The sequence below is a fragment of the Colletotrichum destructivum genome, chromosome 2 (assembly GCF_034447905.1).
Source record: "Colletotrichum destructivum chromosome 2, complete sequence".
NCBI lineage: Eukaryota > Fungi > Ascomycota > Sordariomycetes > Glomerellales > Glomerellaceae > Colletotrichum > Colletotrichum destructivum.
In genome coordinates, this window is record NC_085897.1 from 24519 (window position 1) to 45404 (window position 20886).

A 20886-nucleotide genomic window follows, 5' to 3' on the forward strand; every position below is an offset into this window, starting at 1 on the left:
GTTTTCAAGTGAGGATATTTTGAACCTGCAGGCTAGTGCGCCCGTCGACAGGGATCTGGTTCATGCGAATGTCGACGGTCCCAACTCTTGCGCCTGTATGCCTTGTCTTAGGCAGCTGGTCTATTTAACGCAAACGTTAATGGAGTGAATAACCTTATAATTGTTCCAGGCAGTAAAAAGGACTGTTAAGAGCAGGCTTCACAGCTTAAAGGGGGACAAAAGTGCTTGGAAGCAGGAAAACGATCTTGCATTCTAAAAGCTTCAACTGTTTCAGTGTGTGTGAGTAATCTTTAACGCTAAGTCGACATAAATGGAGCCGGAGATTAGAAACTATCCCGTCGGGGTGCACCTAGACCTTAACCTTGCTAAAAGCAGGAAGCAACCTTAAAGTGAAGTTCTTAATCCTACTCTTAGTGGGTCTGTACTGGCTGGGGTGGGTAGAAAAAACGTAGTAGGGATCTTTTACTTTGGTAGGATACCCTGTCTTGTAGATCACTTTCTGCCGTATTAGTACGATGTTATGTATAATACCAAGATCTAAGATCCTTGCATAGTTGCACATACTCGTGCGTGCGTTAGAGGGCTACACATTGCGTTACGTGTGCACTCTAACGAACAGGTACCTGAAATCAAATTGTTGCGAAAGCGAGAAAGTTAAAATCGTTGTTAAACCTTACCGCTTATAACTTTCGCTCAAGCTTGTCTTCCCGATAAGTCCGGCGGTCATTTCTAAGTTCCCTTAATCAGAAGGCTCCAGTAATCTAGGTTGACGTCCGCTCTGATGCGGAGGTTGACAGTGTCCCACGAGAGGCAACTCGGCCCTGGTGTTGCCCGTCCAAGAGCTCAACAAAGAGTAAAGTCTCGGTTGTAGGAGGTAAATAGTATACGAAGTGACAAGAGTCAAAATGATATGTCATGTACACAAAAGTCTTGAATCACATTCCAAAAAGCCTGATACCGTCGAGATCAACGAACTCTCCACCAACTTCGCATAGTCACAATATATCAAACTCGCGTCAATGTCTTCACTATCCGACCCTAGCATATCGGCCGCTTTCTTTTGCCCTGCCCCCAGCCTAGCAACCGGCGCAGACTTGGATCGCGTGCGTGACGTCTTCATTTGCCATGAACCCTTGAAGAGAATTGGCGACGCGCTTCTGGAGTTTGGGGATGTGTGGAACCTCATTTGCAACAGCAAAGGCGCGAAACCCAACTTTAGCAAGCGCGGTGGTGAATATGCCAGCTTCTTTAAGGACTGGATCACGTTGGGAAAGACGGAGGGGCTCGCAGGCCAGTCGTCGACGATGGTCACGCTCCCGGTGCTCCTGCTGGACCATCTGGCCCAGTACTTCCAGTTCCGCAACCTGTCCAGACAGAGCCACTCGCAGGTGCTCGCCGGCCTGTCGGTGGGCGGTTGCCAGGGTTATTGCGGCGGTCTCCTGGGTGCTTTGTGCGTGGCAAGCGCCGTGGACGACGAGGAGCTTGTCATTCGAGCGGGCAACTGTCTCCGAGTGGCCTTCGTGCTTGGATTTTACATGTCGGAAGACGAGGACGGGCCTCGTGAAACCCGAAGAACCACCCTCATAGTTCGACTCAAGTACGAAGGCCAGCATGAGGAACTGACAAGTCTGTTTCCGGGGGTACGTGTGGCAGGTCAAAGTTATACATTCTACGGAAGGGGAACAACGTGTGATTGAGAGAGAGAAGATGCGGGCTAACGGATTGTGCGTGTTGTCAACAGGTCTACCCGGCCGCCATGACGGATCCGAGAAACATTTGCTTTGCGGGAACGGAGGCTGCAATCGCACGGCTCGCGAAGTACGCCTCGGACCAGGGAATGCACGCGCAACACACATATCCCACGGGCAGCGGCCACGACCCTCATAACAGGTCCTACGTCGACAGTATCATGTCCCTCGTCTCCAACCATCAGTTTTTGAAGCTGCCCACGAGAGACCAACTACAGGTGCCCATGATGTCCAATTGGGACGGGAACCCGTTGCTCTCTGACACCAACGTCGCTGAGGATGTCGTCGGCAACATCGTGGCCGGCCGGTGCCACTGGTCGACATTGGTCACCAAGACAGCAGAAAGACTCCGAGAGAGCGGCTCCTCTACCCACTGCATCCTGATCCTGGGCCAAGACTGCGTTTCTCAACGGTCCTTCCAGCAGGCTTCCCTCGTCGTCTCCAAAATCAACCTCGTGAAGACGGTGCGAGAAATCGACAAGGCCAAGGAGGCCGAACTCCCCGACGATGCTGTGGCCATAGTGGGCGCGGCCCTGCGTCAACCGGGAGCCAACGACCTGGACGAGCTCTGGGAGGTGATGGTGGAGCGGAGATCCATGTGTGAGGAGGTCCGCCAGGATCGTACTCCTCTCGAGAGCAGCTTTCGAGCAAGATTCGACCAAAACGTACGTGTATGCTTGTACATATTGTTTCGTCTAGTTTCCTTTTTTCCTTTTTCTTCTTTCCTTGCGGAGGAGAGTGAGCCATCACGCTAACATGTCATGTGGCACACGACGCAGTATAATACACACGGGAGAAAGTTCTGGGCCAACTACATCGACGATGTGAGAGGCTTTGACCACGAGCTGTTCGGGATCACGCCACGCGAGGCCCAGCTCATGGACCCTCAACAACGTCTCCTGTTGGAGGTCTCGTACGAGGCCCTGGAGGCCAGCGGGTACCTGGCTCACCGGAACTACCGCCGCCGAGACAACGATAACGTCGGGTGCTTCATCGGGGCTACGGTGGTGGAGTACGAGGAGAATACCTCGTCTCGCGCGCCCACGGCCTACACCGCCACAGGCACGCTCCAGGCCTTTCTCTGCGGCCGCCTCTCGTATTACTTTGGCTGGAAAGGGCCGTCCGAGACGATCGACACGGCCTGCTCCAGCTCACTGGTGGCCATCAACCGGGCGTGCAGCGCACTCCGCGGGGCCGAGTGCAGGATGGCCGTCGTCGGCGGCTCCAACGTGCTCGGGGGGGTCAACCTGTATCTGGACCTCGCCAAGGCGCGGTTCCTCAGTCCTACAGGACAATGCCGGCCGTTCGACCGGGACGCCGACGGGTACTGCCGATCGGACGGCGTGGGCGTCCTGGTCCTCAAGCTGTTGAAGGATGCAAAAGCCTGCGGCGATCCCATTCTCGGTGTGATCACTGCCGTGGGCACGAACCAAGGCGGCTTGTCCGCTTCCATCACTCTCCCCGACCAGCGTGCTCAAGTCGAGCTCTTCCGGCGGAACCTGGACGCCGCGGGACTGGAGCCGTCCGACATCTCGTACGTAGAATGTCACGGGACAGGCACCAAGGCCGGCGATCCCAGCGAGGTCGGGGCAGTGCTCAAGGTCTTTGGGGATGCCCGCCGGGACGCATCGCTCTACATCGGGTCCGTCAAGGGCAACATCGGCCATTGTGAGCCGGCGGCGGGAATCACGGGTGTCTTGAAGGTGCTGGCGATGTTGAGAAAGGGGAAGATCCCTCCCCAGGCCAGCTTTCAGTCCCCTAACCCCAGCCTACCGCCCCTGGGCCCCTCCAAAGTCGCCATACCAACCACCGTGAAGGTGTGGGACGCGCCCCGTCGGGCTGCTGTTGTGAACAGTTACGGTGCCGCCGGAAGCAATGCCTCTCTGATTTGTTGCGAGTACACCCGCACCCCGAGCTCCAGTGTCTGGGGATGGTGGCTTCCGACGTCCAGCGGACCCGGCCGGGGGGAGACAACGGGCCGAGCGCCGAGCGCGCTGCCTCTCATGCTGACGGCGGCATCTCCGAGCAGCGTCAAGGCCAACTGCCTAGCCGTGGCTGCTGCCCTGCGTCGTCAAGACCGGCCGTCTCCGGTGGATGCGGCATTCACCCTGAGCGAGAAACGAGAGCGCCACGCTTTCAGGATCGTCATGACGGTGGCCAACGACGTGAACCAGATGGTCCAAAAGCTGGAGGAGAGCGTCGCTATCCAAGCAGAAGCAGTAGCAGTAGCAGCAGCAGCAAGCGTGACAAAAATCCCGGCCAAGCCCCGGCATGTCGTCCTTGTTTTTGGCGGGCAGTCGAGACGAGCCGTTCACCTTGACCGACGCTTGTACGACACCAATGCGAGGTTGCGCGAGCACATGGACGAGTGCCACAAGGTGGTTCTGGAACTCGGCTACGGACCGATCTTACCCGCCATCTTTGACCGCCACCACGACGCCGGCTCTTCCTTCAGTTCCCAGGACGTTGTCGTCCTCCAGCTGGCACTGTTCCTGATCAACTACTCGTGTGCCCAGTGCTGGCTCGATGCTGGCCTGCAGGTCGATGCCGTCATTGGCCACAGTCTTGGCGAGCTCGTGGCCCTCGTCTTCTCGGGGGCCCTCAGTCTTCGCCAAGGGATCCAGGCCGTGGCCTCGAGGGCCTCTTTGATGAAGAGCTGCTGGACAGGTGAGAGGGGAACGATGCTCGCCATACACGCAGCCGAGCCGGTCCTGACGGAGCTTCTGGCTGCGGTACAGGGTGGTCTGGAGATTGCCTGCTACAACTCAGCCTCGAGCCACGTTGTTGTCGGGACTGCGGCCGAGGTCGTCGCCGCCGAGACGTTCCTTTCTAAGGCGTATCCTTCCGTCAAGCATCAACGTGTCGACACCACCCACGGATTCCATTCTCGCTTTACCGAGGTTCTCGTGCCTGGTCTACGGGAATTGGAAGAACTACTCGACTACAAGGAACCCTGGATTCCCCTGGAACCATGTGTACGACGAGACGACGACGGTCTTTCGGATCCGGGTTCGGGTCCGGTGGTGTCATCCGGGCATATCGCCCGCCATGTGCGCGACCCGGTCTTCTTCGGCGACGCCGTCCAGAGGATCGAAAAGCGCCTCGGATCCTGCGCGTGGCTGGAAGCAGGGTTCGACTCGCCCGTCATCCCCATGGTCAAGAGGGCCGTTGCGAACGCAGAACGGCACTCCTTCCACCCCATGAGGATTCATGACGCAGACGCCGACATTGACGTTGCACTTAGTAACGCGTTTGTGAGTCTATGGCGTGCAGGCGTCGAAGCTACTTTCTGGCCCTGGCTGCGAACCGACGACGCCGGATCCGGTCACGATCCCAACAGTCCGAGACTTGTAGCCCTACCCCGTTACCAGTTCTCGCGCACTCCTTTCTGGACCCCGGCCAAGGATAACTCAACCGACCTAAAGGCGAAGACCGAGGAAGATGCCGAGAGGATCAGAATGCTTGAGGACAAGTTGCAGACTCTGCTCTCCAATGTAAAACAAACTTCGAGCGTCGGTGGTCCGGAGACGCCCAGACTCGTGACGCCTCACAGTCGAGAAAAGTTCCGGTACACCGTCGACACAAGGTGCCAGCGATTCCGGAAGATTGTGAGCAGTCATTCCGTCAGAGGACGCCATCTCTGTCCGGCTTCACTGTACTTGGAATGTGTGACCATGGCACTGAAGATTGAGCGAGGCGGCGGCTCTGATGCAAGTGTTTTCCTCGCCAAGGGCATGGATCTCGTGTTTGCAGATCTCTTCTTTGACAAGATGCTCGGTTCCTCGCTGGACAGAAAAGAAGTCTGCATTCTTCTCCAGCCTCGGCCGGGCCAGCACTCTTCTTGGAACTTCTCGTTCGAGAGTATCGACAAGACGGGGGACGTTAATGGCGAGGAGGGGGGTAGATCTTCTGCACGCCCTGTGGTTCATGCAAGAGGGACAATTCGCGTCGAAACCTCTCCCAGTTCTCGGCACCTTGAGCATCTGCTTGAAGAGCGCATGAGCCAGCTCAGACACCAACCGGGTGGTGTCGAAAGGCTCCTCTCTGGACGAATATACTCGCTGTTCACAACGGTGGTCGACTACGACCCTCTGCTGAGGGGTCTCGACGCTATGAACCTTCACGGAAACTCATTCTCCGGGGTCATCAAGATACCTAGGCCGCCCTTGGCCCCGGAAGAGAGCTCCGTTCTGGATATCGCTGACACGTGCGTCGTTGACAACATCGTCCAACCTCTCGGGCTCGCCATCAACACGGGAGATCACTGCGGCCCAGGAGACGCCTATCTATTTTCCGGTTGCGAGAGTTTCGCGCTATCTAGTCTGTGCCGCCTCGACTCCTTGGAGTCCCCAGCAGAATTCGATGTCGTGGGCAGTTTCAGACAGGCGGACGACAGGCTCTGCGAAGGCGACATCTATCTATTATCTGGTGGCAAACTTGCCGCAATGGTCCTGGGAGCGCGCTTTAACAGGCTTCCCATCAAGAGAATCGAAGCCATGCTGGATCGCTTGACACCAGCGTCCGCCGCGCCTGGAGGTGAACAGCTTACAGCTAAGATGAGGTCTCCTGGCTCTTCAGCAGCACCGTCCCTGCTTCAAAAGCCTAGAAAAGCCTTTGTTGATCCGGTCTTACAAGGTCTTGCCAGTGGCCGAGAAGGTCGGAGACAAAGTGCTATTGGGGTCCCCCCCGCTGGTGTTAGTAACAAATCTTCGGCCTGCGAGCAAACAGTCCACGAGACAGACATCGGGCGTCACAATGATTCTCTACGCCAGCTCATATCCAAGTTCTCCGGAGTCCCAGTCTCCGCTCTGAAGCCTGGAAATACTCTCGGCGACGTGGGGCTGGATTCTCTTGCCGTCATTGAGTTTTGCGACGAATGCCGGTCTCAGCTTGGGATAGAGATATCCCAAGGGGAGGGGGACCTTACACAAACCACCATCGCGTCCCTCATCCTCATAGAGGAGACCTCGCGTCAAAGTGGTTGTAGTAGTTCCTCAGCGTTGAAGCCGCCTCGTCTTGACTCGACGTGCCCAGTTGACTGCCAGGCCACAAATCCCAGGAAGCAAAACAGCCACCAAGCCACAGCCAACAACAATAGTGAAAACAACAACAACAACAACAGCTTGCTGGTTGCGCAGGCGCCGCCAAGAATCAAACCACCAGTAGACACATCTTGGGGCCTGAGGCCAGTTCACAACACCGACAAATCGTTGCCCTCAGGCCTTCAGCGCGTCCGGAACATCATCTCACTGCACTCTGGAACCCCCGTCGAGCAAGTCGACGTCTCAGAGACGCTGATGAATCTTGGGGTCGACTCGCTGGCTATCGTAGAGATCCGCGATAGCCTCCAAGAGGCTTTTGGTGCTGCTGGTTTCGACGAGAACCTCATCGACCTGAACACGACACCTGAGGGTATTTCGACCATCATGAGCCAGTCAGGAGGAGGGTTACGACCTGTTTCACTCCCCGCTGATTCTCTAGCCACAACGACCAATAACAAGAGTCCGAACGATTCATTGTTAGACCTCGAGCTAGATTTCTTGTCGTCCAGCAGCAGCAACCTTAAAATAATACCACCAACAGAATCAAAAGACGTGAAATCCTCTAGGACAACGCATCTACAGTCTCTAGGCGTCTGGGAGGAGGACACATGGCGCGGCAAAGTGATGAGCAAAATAGAAGATTTGTGCGGCGTGCCTAAAACAACCATGTCTCCGACGGACACTCTCGCCAATCTTGGATTTGACTCCCTCGCCATCGAGGAGCTGCGGGATATCTTGCAGGTCGAACTTGGCCCGGACAGTCTCCAATCCCTTCCGACCCTCTCTGAGCTGACTATTGGCGATATTCTGACTGCCTCCCGGGCGCCGCTGGTGTGTTCAACGGGGGGAACCCTGTCTTCTACTTCTAGCGACTCACTGGAAGTATCCCCGACGACAACCTCCATGTCCCCAACAGCTACTTCCTCTGACCTGGAACCGCCCAGGCCCCTTTTTGCTTCTTCTCTAAAAGCAGGGACCTGTCTGCATGCATCAAGGCCGCCATCGAATCCCAAGCCAGAGTCCTTTGTTTACAAGAAGGTTGAAGGGTGCTCTATCAGTGCTGACGTTTACCTATCCCAGCACCAACGCTCTACTAAACCAATGCCTCTCGCTATACTTATACACGGGGGTGCTTATACCTACCTATCTAAAGCGTGCGTACCTGCTGCTACAATCACATGTCTCTTGGAAAAGGGCGTCGTGCCTGTCAGCGTGGACTACCGCCTCTGCCCAGAGGTGAGTTTCGCCCAAGGGATAGCGGACGTTCTCGATGCGTACCGTTGGGCTCTCCGTGATCTGCCAGGCATCCTCCGTTCCCGGGCAGTCGAGGTCGACCTTTCAAATGTTGTCGTCATCGGATGGTCGTCTGGGGGACATCTCGCCGTGGCCTTGTCCTGGCTCATCCAGGAAAATGGCCTCCCGCCTCTCAAGGGTATCATGACACTCCACGCACCCCTATCGTGGGTAGAGGGTGGTACGTTTGCCTCCAACACATTCACGCCCCCTCGCTAGCAAGAGTTTGCCACTGTGTTTGTGAATGAAATATGCCACGTGATTTAGTTAACAGGAGTGAACACAGCCGTTCACGAACACTCTCCAAAACGGGCCATCCCCGACGCCGCACTCCCCTTGATCAAGAGACTCGTGGCTAGCGTGCCACGAAAACCGGTTTGTTTCCCAGAACACGTTGCCCCCCCCCCTTTCTCTTGGGAAAATGCGGCTGATTCATCGATGCCAAGTTGGTCTCCGCCGACGACGTGCTAGCACGTGGTTTCGCCACGGACTTCCTCGGCCTCAAATGGGCGCGGCCGGATGACCCGCGCTCGCAGCTCATGGCTGGGGTGGTCCGCGAGGTCCGGGGTCCGTGTCTGCCGCTGCTCCTCAAGGGGTTGCCGCCGTCCAACGATGATCAGAGCATCGCGCGCGCTCTGGAGCCGGTAGACGCGAACCGCGTCGTGTCACTGTGTCCCATGGCCCAGGCCCGGCGCGGCCGCGTCAAGACGCCGACTATCGTCGTCCACGGCGTCGAGGACGACATCGTGCCGCTACAGGATGCCCTGGTCTTCCGAGATCTCCTTCACCAGCATGGTGTGGAGTGTTCAGTGCTGTCCGTTTCCGGCGCCGGTCACGGCTTTGACATGACGTTGAGGTATGGCTCGGAGAGATGGGAGGCGACTGTGCGTCCGGCGATGAATCTATTGTTCAAATACTTGAGGCAAGACTCGGATCGGATTAGGTAAACAGCGGAGTGAACTATTTGTACGCGATATTCTATAACACTAGACTTGCAACATTTGACTTTACCCAAACATTTTTTTAACTGTGACCCTTTCGGCAATGGTCTTGTGTCCCCTGCAAATGTCGGGACACGTGCGCGCACTTGTAACACTAGAACCTGTTGCTCTTAAGGGGTACAACATGTAATTTTACTAGCTAGGATAGTGTTCAACTTGATGTTCCATGTATTCGTAATGAGAAATACAGTTGCTTGTACATTTATTAAAACCTCGACGCAATTCAGTCCAGAAATTAGCTAGCAGAATTAGTATCCTAGTTCAAGTAGGATGGTTTAAGAGAAGTCCAAACTTACAAAGGTTTTCTAAGCACCGCTTAGAGGCAAGTTCTCCTGTCGTGCGTCCTCCGTATCTAAGGAACTGTTTGTTTCTGTGTTCCCAATTCATTTCTGAGGAAGCCCAAAGATCCAAATTCCAACCATAAATAACGTGATATACAGTTCCTTTAAAATCGTCCATTCCAAAAGTTGATTTCGAGACGCGGCCAACCATAAACATAACGTGTTCACAGCCAGCTTGCTGTTGAACCTCTTTATGGGCAGTTTGGTGCTTTTTATATTTAGGATCGTCTTTCAAGGGGAGATTCTCTTCATCTTCACTAAGCTCTTTGCAAACTTGGAAGTAGTGCCATTCGCCATCGCGGAGTGTTACACCCTTTTGTAATGCAGCCCGGTTAACTTGTTTGAATTCGGCTGAGGAGAAAAGACCGCGGAGAGGGATTGCAACTTTGTTGGATGAAGTTTGAAGATCAGTAGGAAAAGCAAAAGAAGATGCTGCTAGAAGCAAGTGTAAAAGAAGTAGGGTAAGCATCTTGAATCTCAATATTTAGTAACCTAGAGACCTAAGAAACAGAAGTTGTTCAGTCGAGATGCAAAGGTATTTGTATCCCATCGACTGCAAGAAGGCTGCAGGTGCAGGGTAGTAGCCAATAAGAACCCCTGAAAGGAGGCAATATATGTACAGTACCTCTATTTACGTCTATTTTAGTTATACTAGAGGTACCAGCAATTACTCTTAATGCAAAGGGGTACATCACGTCAAGCAGCTACAGCAAAGTTGTCTCCGCCGTAAAGTAAGGCTATTCCCAGTTATCTCAGTAAGGGCCCACGCAATTTTAGGTACAGGCAACGGCAAGATCGGCAGGCCGGACCTCTATACAGCTCTGGACGGAGCTTACGGAGGCCCCGAAGGCTCCAGAGGCATCCAAACCATCAGAATCGTAAGAAGACATTGTGGCATTAGTGGTAATGTTGAAGTTGGTAGTAATGCCATACAAAATAGCATAGGGATAAATGTCGTTGCGTCATGTATTCTAGTCATGTGACTGTATTGCGGAGAAAAGGTGGGTCTGGGGCCTTGTCGCGGTCGATGGGATAGAACTAGGCTCTGTCACCCTTAGTGTCAAGTGATCTGTACTTACTACTAAAGTAGGGTTTGCGTGCCTTTCAAGCGTATGATACAGGCACGACGTTAGTAGAAAGAATTATATTAGTGAGTAGCCAGGGAAAGCACCCCTCGAGCACGATTAACTTGAGTCATTCCAGGATCTGTGATAAGGAGGCCCGAGGAGCACAACTATGTTGTTACACTGAGTAACGGCGTTTGCGTAGTTGATAAAGATGACTGCATTGACTCCATGAAGAAATATTTCAACTCGCCCGATACAACTGAGCAAAAAACTATGAAGTTGAAGCAATACTAGCGATACATTCATATCAATGGAAACACTAGGTTAAAGCTGAACGCTCTATGGCCCTAGTGTGCCTAGCTAACTGTAGAATCATACGCTATAAAGCTCACATTTGAACGACTTTATTTTGTCGTTAAACTCGCCATAGTTCCTCAGGTTGACAGCTGCAGGCGCCCTTGCAAGTAGGACATCCCCAGAGCAATAGAGTTGCCTACCGATTTCCACAGTCAGCAGGTTCATATATACTCTGATGCACTGAATAAGGCATGCTCGAGAAAGAGCGATCTGTGGTGCATGAAGGGGGCGTAACACACTTGTAAAACCAGCATTGTCGTCGGCCCAGGTCATAATTGTCGACAATGAGCGATGAGATAGTATTCTGCCGATCCACTGCAACATCATCTATTTGTGGTTTGCTGTTAACATCGCCCAGGGTGTCACCAAGCGCTTGTCCTGTCGTGTTTGTACTTACAGCATTTACCGTCCGGCACAGTTCTGAACTTTTGGCTGCTGCCTTTGAAATCCCAGTCATTAAAAAATGTGATTTCGACCCATGGCTCGGCACGGGTCGCAAGGTCGTCCACTGGTGTGACGACACTCGTTTCCAAGCCACGCATTCTAGGTACGCCAGCAGAGGCAGCACCCAGGAAGCCTGTAAGTACAGCTAGAGTCTTTGGAAGAAGCATTTTAGATGAACAAAAATAGTAAGCTCTGTGGTTTGGTTGATGTATAAGAAAAGGATTGTGCTCACGAGAAAGAACACTTTTGAAATATTTGTTGAGTCTTCGGTTATACTTATAACACCTAAGTCAGTCAAACCAACGCTGGCTATGCGACATGGAAATCAGCCTGCTGGTTTTCAACCGCAAAACAGTCAGTTACTATTCAGTCAGCTGCAGTGATGTAGCATTGAATATCAGCCGCAGCTGCACGGTCATCAGCTGAAATGGCGATGAATAAGCGAACCTTTTGCAACTGGCTGGTCAGCTCCTGCTCGGTCAGCGCTAATTCCAGCGCGTTTGTTCAGTTAGTTATGTCACAGGACAACCCCCCTACCTAGGCCTAGGTAGCTGAAGGCGGCATACCGGTGGTGTTGACCGCAGTGCTTGCAGGAAGCTCAAGCACTGATGGACATTTTGATCGGATGGGCTAATTGGTTAGATTGACCTGAGCTGGCCAGTCTATTATGGCAGGGCGTCACAGTCAGCGCCCTATTACAGGTTACCAGGATGTAGTCAACAATAAAGAGGCCGACCACAGAGCCCGCAGCTAACCAACCAGCGTTGGGACAAGATGATGACGGCGAGAAGCAAATTAGTAAAGAGACAGGGTGGGCCGCCGGTGTAAACCAAAAAGATGGGGACCAGAGGTTGTGGACAACCCATAGCACCCCCCCTGGAAACCCAGTTGGGAAATCACGGGGCGGTTGCGCTCCAGTCGTGATATCGGCCAACAGGGGCTCGATGTCCTCGACAAGGAGTGTAGACCGAAGCACAGGCTGCCCTGAGCTTGCTCACCACAACGCCGCTATTCTTTCCAGAGTAGGGTCGCGGCGACGTCGTCTACAAGCACCCGTCTATCTCTCATACCCGCCGTCGCTCATCATGTCTTCCACGGTCTTGGGGACGGAGAACTGGGCAATGCCGTCTCGAAGCTTGGAGAGCAGCTGCTTGGTGAAGACCAGCGAGTGTGACCTCTCCACGACGGAGAAAGTTTGCTGCTTGCCCTCCACAAGCTTCGTCGCCAGGCTTACGTCCATGAAGAAGACGCGCTCCTCCGACACGAGCGCTTTCCATAGCGCCACGTCAGCAGCCGCGGCATTTTCTCTGACAGTGCATCGAAATTGTACCGGCGGATCTCGTCGACATGCAGGAACTCGCCCAGGCCATGAGGAAGGGGAAACCGTAAGATATCAAACTCATGCCGCTCCCAGAGCGCCGGCCCGCAACAAACCGCTTCTGCCGCGACGTCCTCGATGGGATCAGAGTACCAGCACCGCGTTAAAATAACATTATCGCGCGTCTGGTTCGCCTGCGCGTCGTCGAAGCCGGTCACACTAGCATAATCGGCAGCGCGGCGGTACGTGAAGCTCAGAAACCGCTCCACGTCGCCGCTCGGGCTTGTCCTCACCACAACGTTGTGGATCACACGCGGGTCCTACCTTACGGGGCGTGACCTGCACGACGACCTGGCGGTTCGAGGCGCGCAGCTGCGTCTGCCTCACGTCGTAGGAACGCTCCTCGACCCAGTAATACGGCAGAGCCACGCTCGGGGGCCCTTCGAGGAAGTAAATCTCCGTGCGGACTTGTTTTTCCTTTGAGGGCAACGAGCACGTCTCTCGAGTCCTCGTTTGCGAGTACGTGCAGTGCGGAGGAGATCCTTGGGGCGGTGAGATGCCAGCGCTCGTCGACGTGCAGGCTCGAGTTCACGCTGAACCAGAACTTTGTGAGCGTCTCCGGCGTGGCATAAACCTTGCCGCCGTTTAGGACGAGCTGCTTACTTGTCTACTGCTTCACCATCTAGAACCCGGGCGAAATCTTTTTCGAGGGGGTCATAAATGCCGTTGTGATAGGCGTACCGTGCCGTGTTAGAGTTTCCGGTGATGCCGTCCGTAACCTCGACCTAGGAGACACACTGCACGGGAAAGGGTATACGAGTGGACCACGGCTTCCCCGCCGCGGCGTCAGCAAAATAGAAGCGCGTCAAAGGATCGCAATCAAGAGAGATCACAGCCCTCAGCCCGTTGCCGCATTGCTCAAGCAGATGGGGTATCACGCTGCCCATGAGATCGAGTTAGTGAATCTCCGTCTGGCCCGATGAGCTGCTCGCATCTGCCCAGCAGAGACACGCCGTCCCCTTGCCCAAAATATCAAGCAGAAAGATGTTCTGCGGCGACGTCGTGGCCGGCAGTGTCGGGAAAAAGACGGCATCGCTCCAAGTGTTCCCGACCAGGTTGTAGAAGAGGTGTGCCCCGCTGCCGGGCAGGATGTACAGCATGTTCGCGGTGCCGCTGCCTTCGACGTCCATGAGGCGCCGTCGCTCGGCGTCGAAGGACCCGGGGTCTGCCAGCCGTGGACAATTTCCCATCTCGACGGCGTCACCAAAGGCGCCGTAGATGTGATCTGGCCAGTACACGATTTTGCCAGCTAACACCCTGACGAGATCTAACAGACCGTCGCCCGTCATGTCTGCCACAATGGTTTGGGCACTGGGACCGTATAGGATACGAGGCCACCGAGTTGGGTTCACTTCGTTCAGGGTGTGATGAGCGCCCGAGGTACCTTTACTTCCCAGAGCCTGCTGCCACCCGAGTTCATGCGAGTCGCCGGCAGCGCAAAGGGGGTCTGCCTGTCCATCGCCGGTCAGATCAATGGCCAGGACACTGTCAGATAGGGCGCCCACCGTCAAGGTCTCAGGAAAGTCCGATTACTCGATCCAGGCATTGTAGGACTCTCGCTCGCAGTATTCCTGGAGGCACCCGTGAGCATCGGCATGGACAAGGTTAAGGTGTCCGTTGCTGTCAAGGTCTACAAACCGACCACTGTGGCCTGCACTCAGCGAAGTTTATTAGTCGAGAACTCGAGGTGAGGTGAAGATCATGCCTCTATTCTCTGGAGTTGAGAACGTCGCTTCGCGAGTATTGCGCTGATATCACAGAGATCCATCCTTGAGACGTGTGAGAAGGCCGGACCCCGTCGCCATCGAGATCGAGCCACTCCGATACTGTCTGCAAGGCTGAGCTCAGCGCACCGGGCACGTCTAAGAGGTTAACAGTGTTTTCCTCGAAGGAGTCCAGCTGATTGTGCCCCAGGGCCTTGCTGTGCTGTCAAGACCAGGTGGGTAGGGCTTTGCCGGCACCTGAACCTAGGCCGGGTCTGGCGACATGCTGCTTGACAGGGAGCGTCTTCAAAAGGCTCCTTTGTGAAAACTCGTCGTATTCAAGGATATTTGAGCACCAATTACAGTTCCTAAATCACTCTAATATACCCATAGCTTTCATTCTTATTAACGCATTTCTACCTAAAGGAAAGATTACCTAAGGGCTATTGAGAGTAAAACCTATATCACCCTCACTCGCACCGCCCTTGCAGGTTGATTTAAAGCTGCCTGTTGGGCAAGTTGCCCGCGCAGCGCGAATACAACCTTCCCAGCGACCCTTAGAGACGTTGATTGTAGCACCAGCAACAGTCGGGTCAAGGGTGAACTTGGCTGTTCCAGATTGACCTGTGGTGCTTTTCGGTGCACCACCGCATTTCTGGATGGCGCCCTGGATGCCGCCGCAGATGGCTAATGTGGCGACATTCAGATCGTGTTTATCGATTTTCCTTGTATGCACGTCAGTTGGATATCTGTGCGAGTGTGTCGTCCGAATCATGAGAGCTTACACATTCTTGTCTAGGCAAGTGGTGCCTGTAACGGCGTCCGGATTGACGTCTTTCGATGCACGAATCTCGAGAAAATTGCCATTTGATTGATGGGAAGGAAGGGCCAGGGAGAGACCGTAGACGGCAAAGAAGCTCCAGGCGACGGTAGTAATCAGCATCTTCAGGTGGCTTTAAATTGGTTTAAGTGAAATAAGGTCAATAGATAGTATTGGAATAGGGGGGTTGAGTTGGCTGGGCCTGCCCAGATAGAACGAATCGATTAAGTACGCACTGAGCCTCGGACAGTCTAAAGCGATACTCAGTCTTGATGGATTTACTGAATAGGTGGACGGGCTAACCAGAGCTTTAATAGGATTACTGGCTTGATCGTGACTCTTGTCTGAATGGAGCGTGCACAGTCTGCTACCCAGTCTGGATAACTTTGAGACAGGAGTGGTTTCAACGTGTTCGAGTTGCGACGAACACTGCAAGGGACAAGGTTGTTTGCGGTGTGCGAATGCAGCAGGGTACTTTAGGATTGTAGTCAATACCAAGCTTTTCACGACCCGCCAAACAGCGAATATTTCAAAACTGTCCCTGTTACAACAGACGAAGGAGCCATTGACTTCACCTGATGCGTTCTTTCAGCAATTATGGTTGTCCTCGCTGCAGAGGTACGTCTATTGCTTATTTCTTGCATTCTCCGCTAAAACACGCTCAGTAGGTAACCGTTGCCGTGTAGGGCCCACTTTCTCGGGACACGTGCGCCGGATTATCGACAACGATGAATTAAGTCGACGGATCTCACGGAACGCAGATTCTTCAATCAATGCAAGGCCAAGTCATGTTACGTTTCTTAGATGCCGTCTATCCGCTATAACAGGTCCGCAGCGCTGAGAATATGAGCATCTCTTTTGTTAGCAACGCCTTCTCGTCCCTTTACTCACATGCTTACGGCAGGTAATCCTTGTTATTTCCTAGTGCATTGTTGAGGATATCAGAATTTCATACTTGGTCTATGTTATGAAAAGCTTGGAAGAGTAGGAGTATTATGGCAAGAGAGAGGGGGGTAGAATCTAACATGGGGTAGGTTCTGTAAATAAATACATTAACTAGGTTATGTAGATTTCTTAATTACATTGTATCTACTGACACTATTCTAGGAGATAACTAAGAATACGATCTCTGGTGTTGCTAGAACGAGAAAGAATGACAAAAGCGGCCCAGAGCGGCCCAACATCTACTACAGCTATCACTGCATCAACTGGATCAAGCAGGCAGGTATTAACGTGTCATGCTGATCTTACGCTGGACTTTACAGAGGACATACATTCGTTTGGGCACAATAGGCTGCATGGCTGCTGGAACTCTGGCCTGGTCTGGCAATGGTCTCAGGAACACGGATACAGATTCACACATAGAACTCAAGGAAATACAGTTGTAGCATAGACTTCAGCGCTTGTTTCATTATACTAAATCAAATTACCGTTACAATAGCCAAACTGAGTCTGCGCGAAATTGTCATAAAGGTGAATTGGGCTGTTGGGCTACGCTGGAGTGTTTTCTTTCCCAATCCGATAAAACAGCTGTGCCACACCAAAGGCAATACATTACAAATAACAATGATACGCAAGAGTCATGCAGCAAGGATTCCCACTGGATTTGATAACAACATCTTCCCCTTACACATAATGTATTCGTTCTTTTTAGACGGAAGTACTGCTATCAGGTTGGAGGCCAACAAAAGACGCAGAAAAGCAAATCTCTTTGTTAGTGCAAGATCTGGCATCTGCAAGATAAACCGGTTCCAGCAATCTGCGCGTCTTGGTATTTGGTTGGCACAACAGCCGGGGTCCGACTTGCAGCACTTGGCCTGGGAATCTGGCACCACCCTACAATATGGCACGACCCAAGAAGGCAGGCCAACGCAGAGCGACTTGCTCTAGTAAGGCGAGTCCTCCAAAAGTTCAATCTCAAGGTCAGTCCGGTTAATCACAAGTCGATTACACGTACGCTTCATACGCCTCGGTTACTGACTACTCGGTGGGTTTCAGCCGTTAGATATATCGCCTGTGGACTACGACGAGAAGTTGCCTTTTCCCTACAACAACTTCATCTATAAGATTACGCTTTCAAAGCCAGCCACACAAGATGCATTTCCCAACGTACAGCCATATACTGCAAAGCCTCCGTCCAAGGGTGTGTCGTATGTCATCCTCAGGCTAAGCAACCCTGCAGCAGAAGGCTTGAATCACGACAATCGTGTCGAGAACGAGGCGGCTGCTTTGTATCTCGCACGAAAAGGTTTAGCCAGCTTCAAGCCAGACACGATCTCCATTGTCCCTGCAGTATACGCATGGCAGCCTGCCCTGCTATCTACCAGAACCTCAGCCGGCAGTCTCGGCTGGATACTCATGGATTTCAAACAAGGTGTGCCTCTCGACAAGGCTTTTCAGTTTCTCAGCAGCTCCCAAAAAGAGGAGGTATTGGGACAACTGGCGGACATATTCTCCGGTATTCAACACGCTCCTCTGCCCGAGTCACTTGACATGTATGGGGGATTCACCGTGAAAGACGGCATATTGGTACATGGGCAGATGACGATCCTCGCTGGTGGTCCGTGGAAGACTTATGCCGACTTTTGGTCCACCCGACTTTCTTCTCAGCTTGGGCACTCCGAGAGCAGTTCAGCTCTCCAGGGCTGGAAACCGAATGGAACCAGGGAAAAGTTTGACAACTTTCTCGCTGCAGACCTAGACAGCATCTTTCAAGATGCTGGTGTCGATGTTTCTTGTCGCGCTCTCGTCCATGGAGATCTGAGTAAGTCTGGCCATCACCCACGTTCCCGAGGCTCCCCTGTAGTCATCTAGTGCATTGGAATGCTGACCGCTTTCTAGCTATGAACAATGTCCTGTTTGACTCGGCGACTAATAAAATCACTGGGCTCGTTGATTTTGACTTCTCCTACATTTCTCACCCCTACCAGGAGATTGTCGCGTCTTTCAGCGACGTGGGAGGAAACATTATCGAAGATCGTGGTCCAGACTATACAGAGGGGCGCCTTCCAAAGGCTTTGCTCACAGGGTCGTTTGAGGTCAAGGACCTACCAGCAGAGGCTTGTGAGGTATGGGAAATCGCCAAAGCCTGGGATGCAGCCCTAGCGGCGAGAAACACACTGAAACCACGCACGATTGCTGGCGTGTCAGTTTTGGCTCAGCTAGCCAAGCTTGAAGGACTTTTGTGCCCGTTTAAAGTGGCTCACCCTGTGTTCCTGAAAAACATGACGTCGGAGAAAATTGCTGAGGAGCGAGCTGCGGCAGAGGAAGCTTCAGTAACTTGCCTCGGCTCTCTGGGATTTTGAGTCGATAGATAGCTGTATCTATGCAATCTAGTTCTTTTTCCAGCTGTATAGAAAATTGTGTTGGTGAGTGGCCTGAAACTGTTACTATTGGAGCCAGAATGTCATCCAGCCACAGGTAACTGCGGCAATCGTAACTCGGGGACGGAGCTAGGTTGGTTTAATCTAGTAGAACCACACTATTATCTAGGCCTTTCAGTCCTCGGATCAGTTTGGCATTTTCAAAACAGCTTCGCTATGCTTGGACCAGCCCCGTATGACTACCCGATTTTGATCAACTCTTCCAACCCAGGGACTGTCCCGGTCGTCCTGCAGAGGCCGAGCTGTTCACGCCTTTCTTGATCTTGACCTTGACCTCGACATCGAACTGGGACTTAGCCTCGTACATACTACTGTCGAGCAATGGCACGGCACCAATAGTCCTCATCTCCTTTGCCATGAACTTCATATCCAGGCAGGAACGCGCTGCTGAAAGAGCAAATCTACCTAGTAGAACAATTAACTTCCGTTCACAATCTAAGTCTCTTGGTTGAAAATGTCCAAAAGATGCATTAACGATATGAAGGCGCTGCCGTGCAGCAAACATAAACTTCTTCCGAGCTTCTTCATCGGGTAGATGGACGGGGTGTTGAAGAGGCATTCGGTAGTAGCGAGTACAAGGGAGACGAGGTACGAGGTCTGTACGCCATAACTAAGGCTGTGCCGTAGCCGAACCCAAACGTGGTGCCATTGCCGACTGTGAAGAAAACCCATGACTGTGCCTGAGGGCGTCTTAGGCGGTCCGTCCCTTAAAAACCTTTCAGGGACTCAGGGAAGATGTTTGCGCCAAGAAAGATTACGAGGACAAATAGAAGCTTGAAGGCAATTGTAATATCAGGTCCCTAGTTGGTTATGCTGCAGTTGAGGCCGGTCGAGATGCCAAACGAGGATGATGGTGGATAGGGGATCAGGCTGCACGTACACCATCCTCTAGAGTTCTGGTAACACTCTGTCTCTAGACTGATGCTTTTCGCAAGGAGGTTGCCAGACATCAACAACTGTGAGTACAGCACTATGTGTCGTCTCTTATTGTTCGCGTTGGAAGTTTCCGTGAGATACGCCGGCACCTGTGAGGACGATGTTAGTGAAGTCTTCCCTCCAATGCGCGTAGCTGACAACGAGAAGAAGGACACTCTATGATAGAGATGAAGCTAACTGCTACACCCAAGGCGAATCGGCCGACGATAAAGACGGCTAGCCGGAGCCCGATGGAATTTATCACGATGCCTGCGGTACAGACGCCGGATTCAAAAGGAAGAGCGCGCTTTTGGCCAACTATGGGTGCAATCTTGTCAACCTTATGAACTTCGTCCATGATGAGGTTCGAGTAGACATTGTCGAGACATGCATACCACTGACGGTTAGGGAGTATGTGACTAGGCGCCTAACGACTGTGCCTACGCAGATAAAGTAGGAGAAGAGGTTCCAGATGGTGGGCGTTAGGTACATTGCTCTGCTGCCATTGCAGCTCACCCTGTAGCGTCTGAGAAATTTTGTAGTTGCGAGCACGCCGTAGAGGTAACCCGAGTCCAAGCACCCCCTCCTAAGGAAGCCTGTTCAGATAAAAGAAGAATATCTAAGCGTCTACAACTGTAAACCTTAAATTTATCTTAGTAACCTTTACATCTTGATCGAGTGAGAAGCCCCCGTTCGACTCCCATACTACCACCTCCTTGATGGTCTTCAACCCGAGTTTTTGCTTATGTTGGATGAGCATCCAGGCCGTCGAAGCGCCGTGAGTAGTACCGAGGATGGCAAGCCCCTCATCTGAATCCATGGGGAATGTGACCCTTTCATCCCAGCCAGGGATTCTCTGATGCCCCCCTTTACGTAGAGCCTGGACAATAATATTCAAAGTCTGCTCATAGGTAATATGCGCTCGGAAAATAACCTTGAGGTTGGTCATCTCGACACCAGAGGCTTCACAACCAAGCTGCCATTGAAAGAAGGCAAAATCAGATAACGTCAAGCACCCACATTTGGCCCCCCCCCACATTTGGCCCCCCCAAAAACAAGGGCATTCCCACCAACATCAGTATGTTTAATTAATTACTGACTAGGCCTAGATGCTACTACAATACAGCTTTTAGCTTCACTAGGTATATTAGACTTGCTAGATCCATCTGTAATATCCTCTTTTTTGCCAGCCTTAACTTAGGCCTTCTAGATGTCCTTAATGTTAGCAAACTTAGTGTTTAGATCTAGCTAGACTACCTTTCTTTTCCTAACTGTAGTGCTTATAACCTTTACCTACAGAAGCTCTAGCTTATGCTAGGCAGTAGCTAGCTTATATGCCTGCTTACTAAAGCCTTTTTTTACCTTTATAAATAGAAGGCGTTAAGTAGAGGCAT

The 20886-nt window shown here is 52.6% G+C and overlaps 5 protein-coding genes across 5 annotated transcripts; 2 read left to right on the forward strand and 3 right to left on the reverse strand.

The window, feature by feature from the left end:
• Window positions 1–1019: 1019 nt before the first annotated feature.
• CDEST_02178 (Putative Acyl transferase domain superfamily, peptidase S9, prolyl oligopeptidase, catalytic) lies at window positions 1020–9030 on the forward strand (the record flags this gene model as incomplete). Its single annotated transcript, XM_062918337.1, has 7 exons — window positions 1020–1640; window positions 1742–2413; window positions 2528–7160; window positions 7380–7621; window positions 7985–8264; window positions 8370–8458; window positions 8530–9030. 7 exons carry the CDS (start codon window positions 1020–1022, stop codon window positions 9028–9030), a joined length of 7038 nt encoding a protein of 2345 aa, XP_062774388.1.
• A 1771-nt stretch (window positions 9031–10801) lies between these two features.
• CDEST_02179 (Putative gamma-crystallin) lies at window positions 10802–11502 on the reverse strand. The gene is made up of 3 exons (XM_062918338.1): window positions 11247–11502; window positions 11089–11176; window positions 10802–10985 (listed from the first exon to the last, which is right to left on the reverse strand). Exons 1-3 carry the CDS (start codon window positions 11458–11460, stop codon window positions 10865–10867), a joined length of 423 nt encoding a protein of 140 aa, XP_062774389.1. The 5' UTR covers window positions 11461–11502; the 3' UTR covers window positions 10802–10864.
• Window positions 11503–14772: 3270 nt separating this feature from the next.
• CDEST_02180 (uncharacterized protein) lies at window positions 14773–15446 on the reverse strand. The gene is made up of 2 exons (XM_062918339.1): window positions 15160–15446; window positions 14773–15099 (listed from the first exon to the last, which is right to left on the reverse strand). Exons 1-2 carry the CDS (start codon window positions 15315–15317, stop codon window positions 14811–14813), a joined length of 447 nt encoding a protein of 148 aa, XP_062774390.1. The 5' UTR covers window positions 15318–15446; the 3' UTR covers window positions 14773–14810.
• A 1591-nt stretch (window positions 15447–17037) lies between these two features.
• On the forward strand, window positions 17038–18499 carry CDEST_02181 (Putative aminoglycoside phosphotransferase, protein kinase-like domain superfamily; the record flags this gene model as incomplete). The annotated part of the gene is made up of 3 exons (XM_062918340.1): window positions 17038–17116; window positions 17200–17958; window positions 18009–18499. The coding sequence occupies 3 exons, from the start codon at window positions 17038–17040 to the stop codon at window positions 18497–18499; spliced, it is 1329 nt and encodes a 442-aa protein (XP_062774391.1).
• A 1612-nt stretch (window positions 18500–20111) lies between these two features.
• Window positions 20112–20441, reverse strand: CDEST_02182 (uncharacterized protein; the record flags this gene model as incomplete). Its single annotated transcript, XM_062918341.1, has 1 exon — window positions 20112–20441. One exon carries the CDS (start codon window positions 20439–20441, stop codon window positions 20112–20114), a length of 330 nt encoding a protein of 109 aa, XP_062774392.1.
• Between the last annotated feature and the right edge of the window lie 445 nt (window positions 20442–20886).

What these genes read in the sequence shown, in the direction of transcription:
- CDEST_02179 (XM_062918338.1), bottom strand. Translation starts at nt 11,460, where the DNA reads ATGCTTCTTCCAAAGACTCTAGCTGTACTTACAGGCTTCCTGGGTGCT. An exon ending in TGTGCCGGACGGTAAATGCT is followed by an intron (nt 11,177 to 11,246) that starts GTAAGTACAAAC and finishes AACCACAAATAG; the next exon opens with ATGATGTTGCAGTGGATCGG. An exon ending in CGACAATGCTGGTTTTACAA is followed by an intron (nt 10,986 to 11,088) that starts GTGTGTTACGCC and finishes GGAAATCGGTAG; the next exon opens with GCAACTCTATTGCTCTGGGG.
- CDEST_02180 (XM_062918339.1), bottom strand. Translation starts at nt 15,317, where the DNA reads ATGCTGATTACTACCGTCGCCTGGAGCTTCTTTGCCGTCTACGGTCTC. An exon ending in ACTTGCCTAGACAAGAATGT is followed by an intron (nt 15,100 to 15,159) that starts GTAAGCTCTCAT and finishes CGTGCATACAAG; the next exon opens with GAAAATCGATAAACACGATC.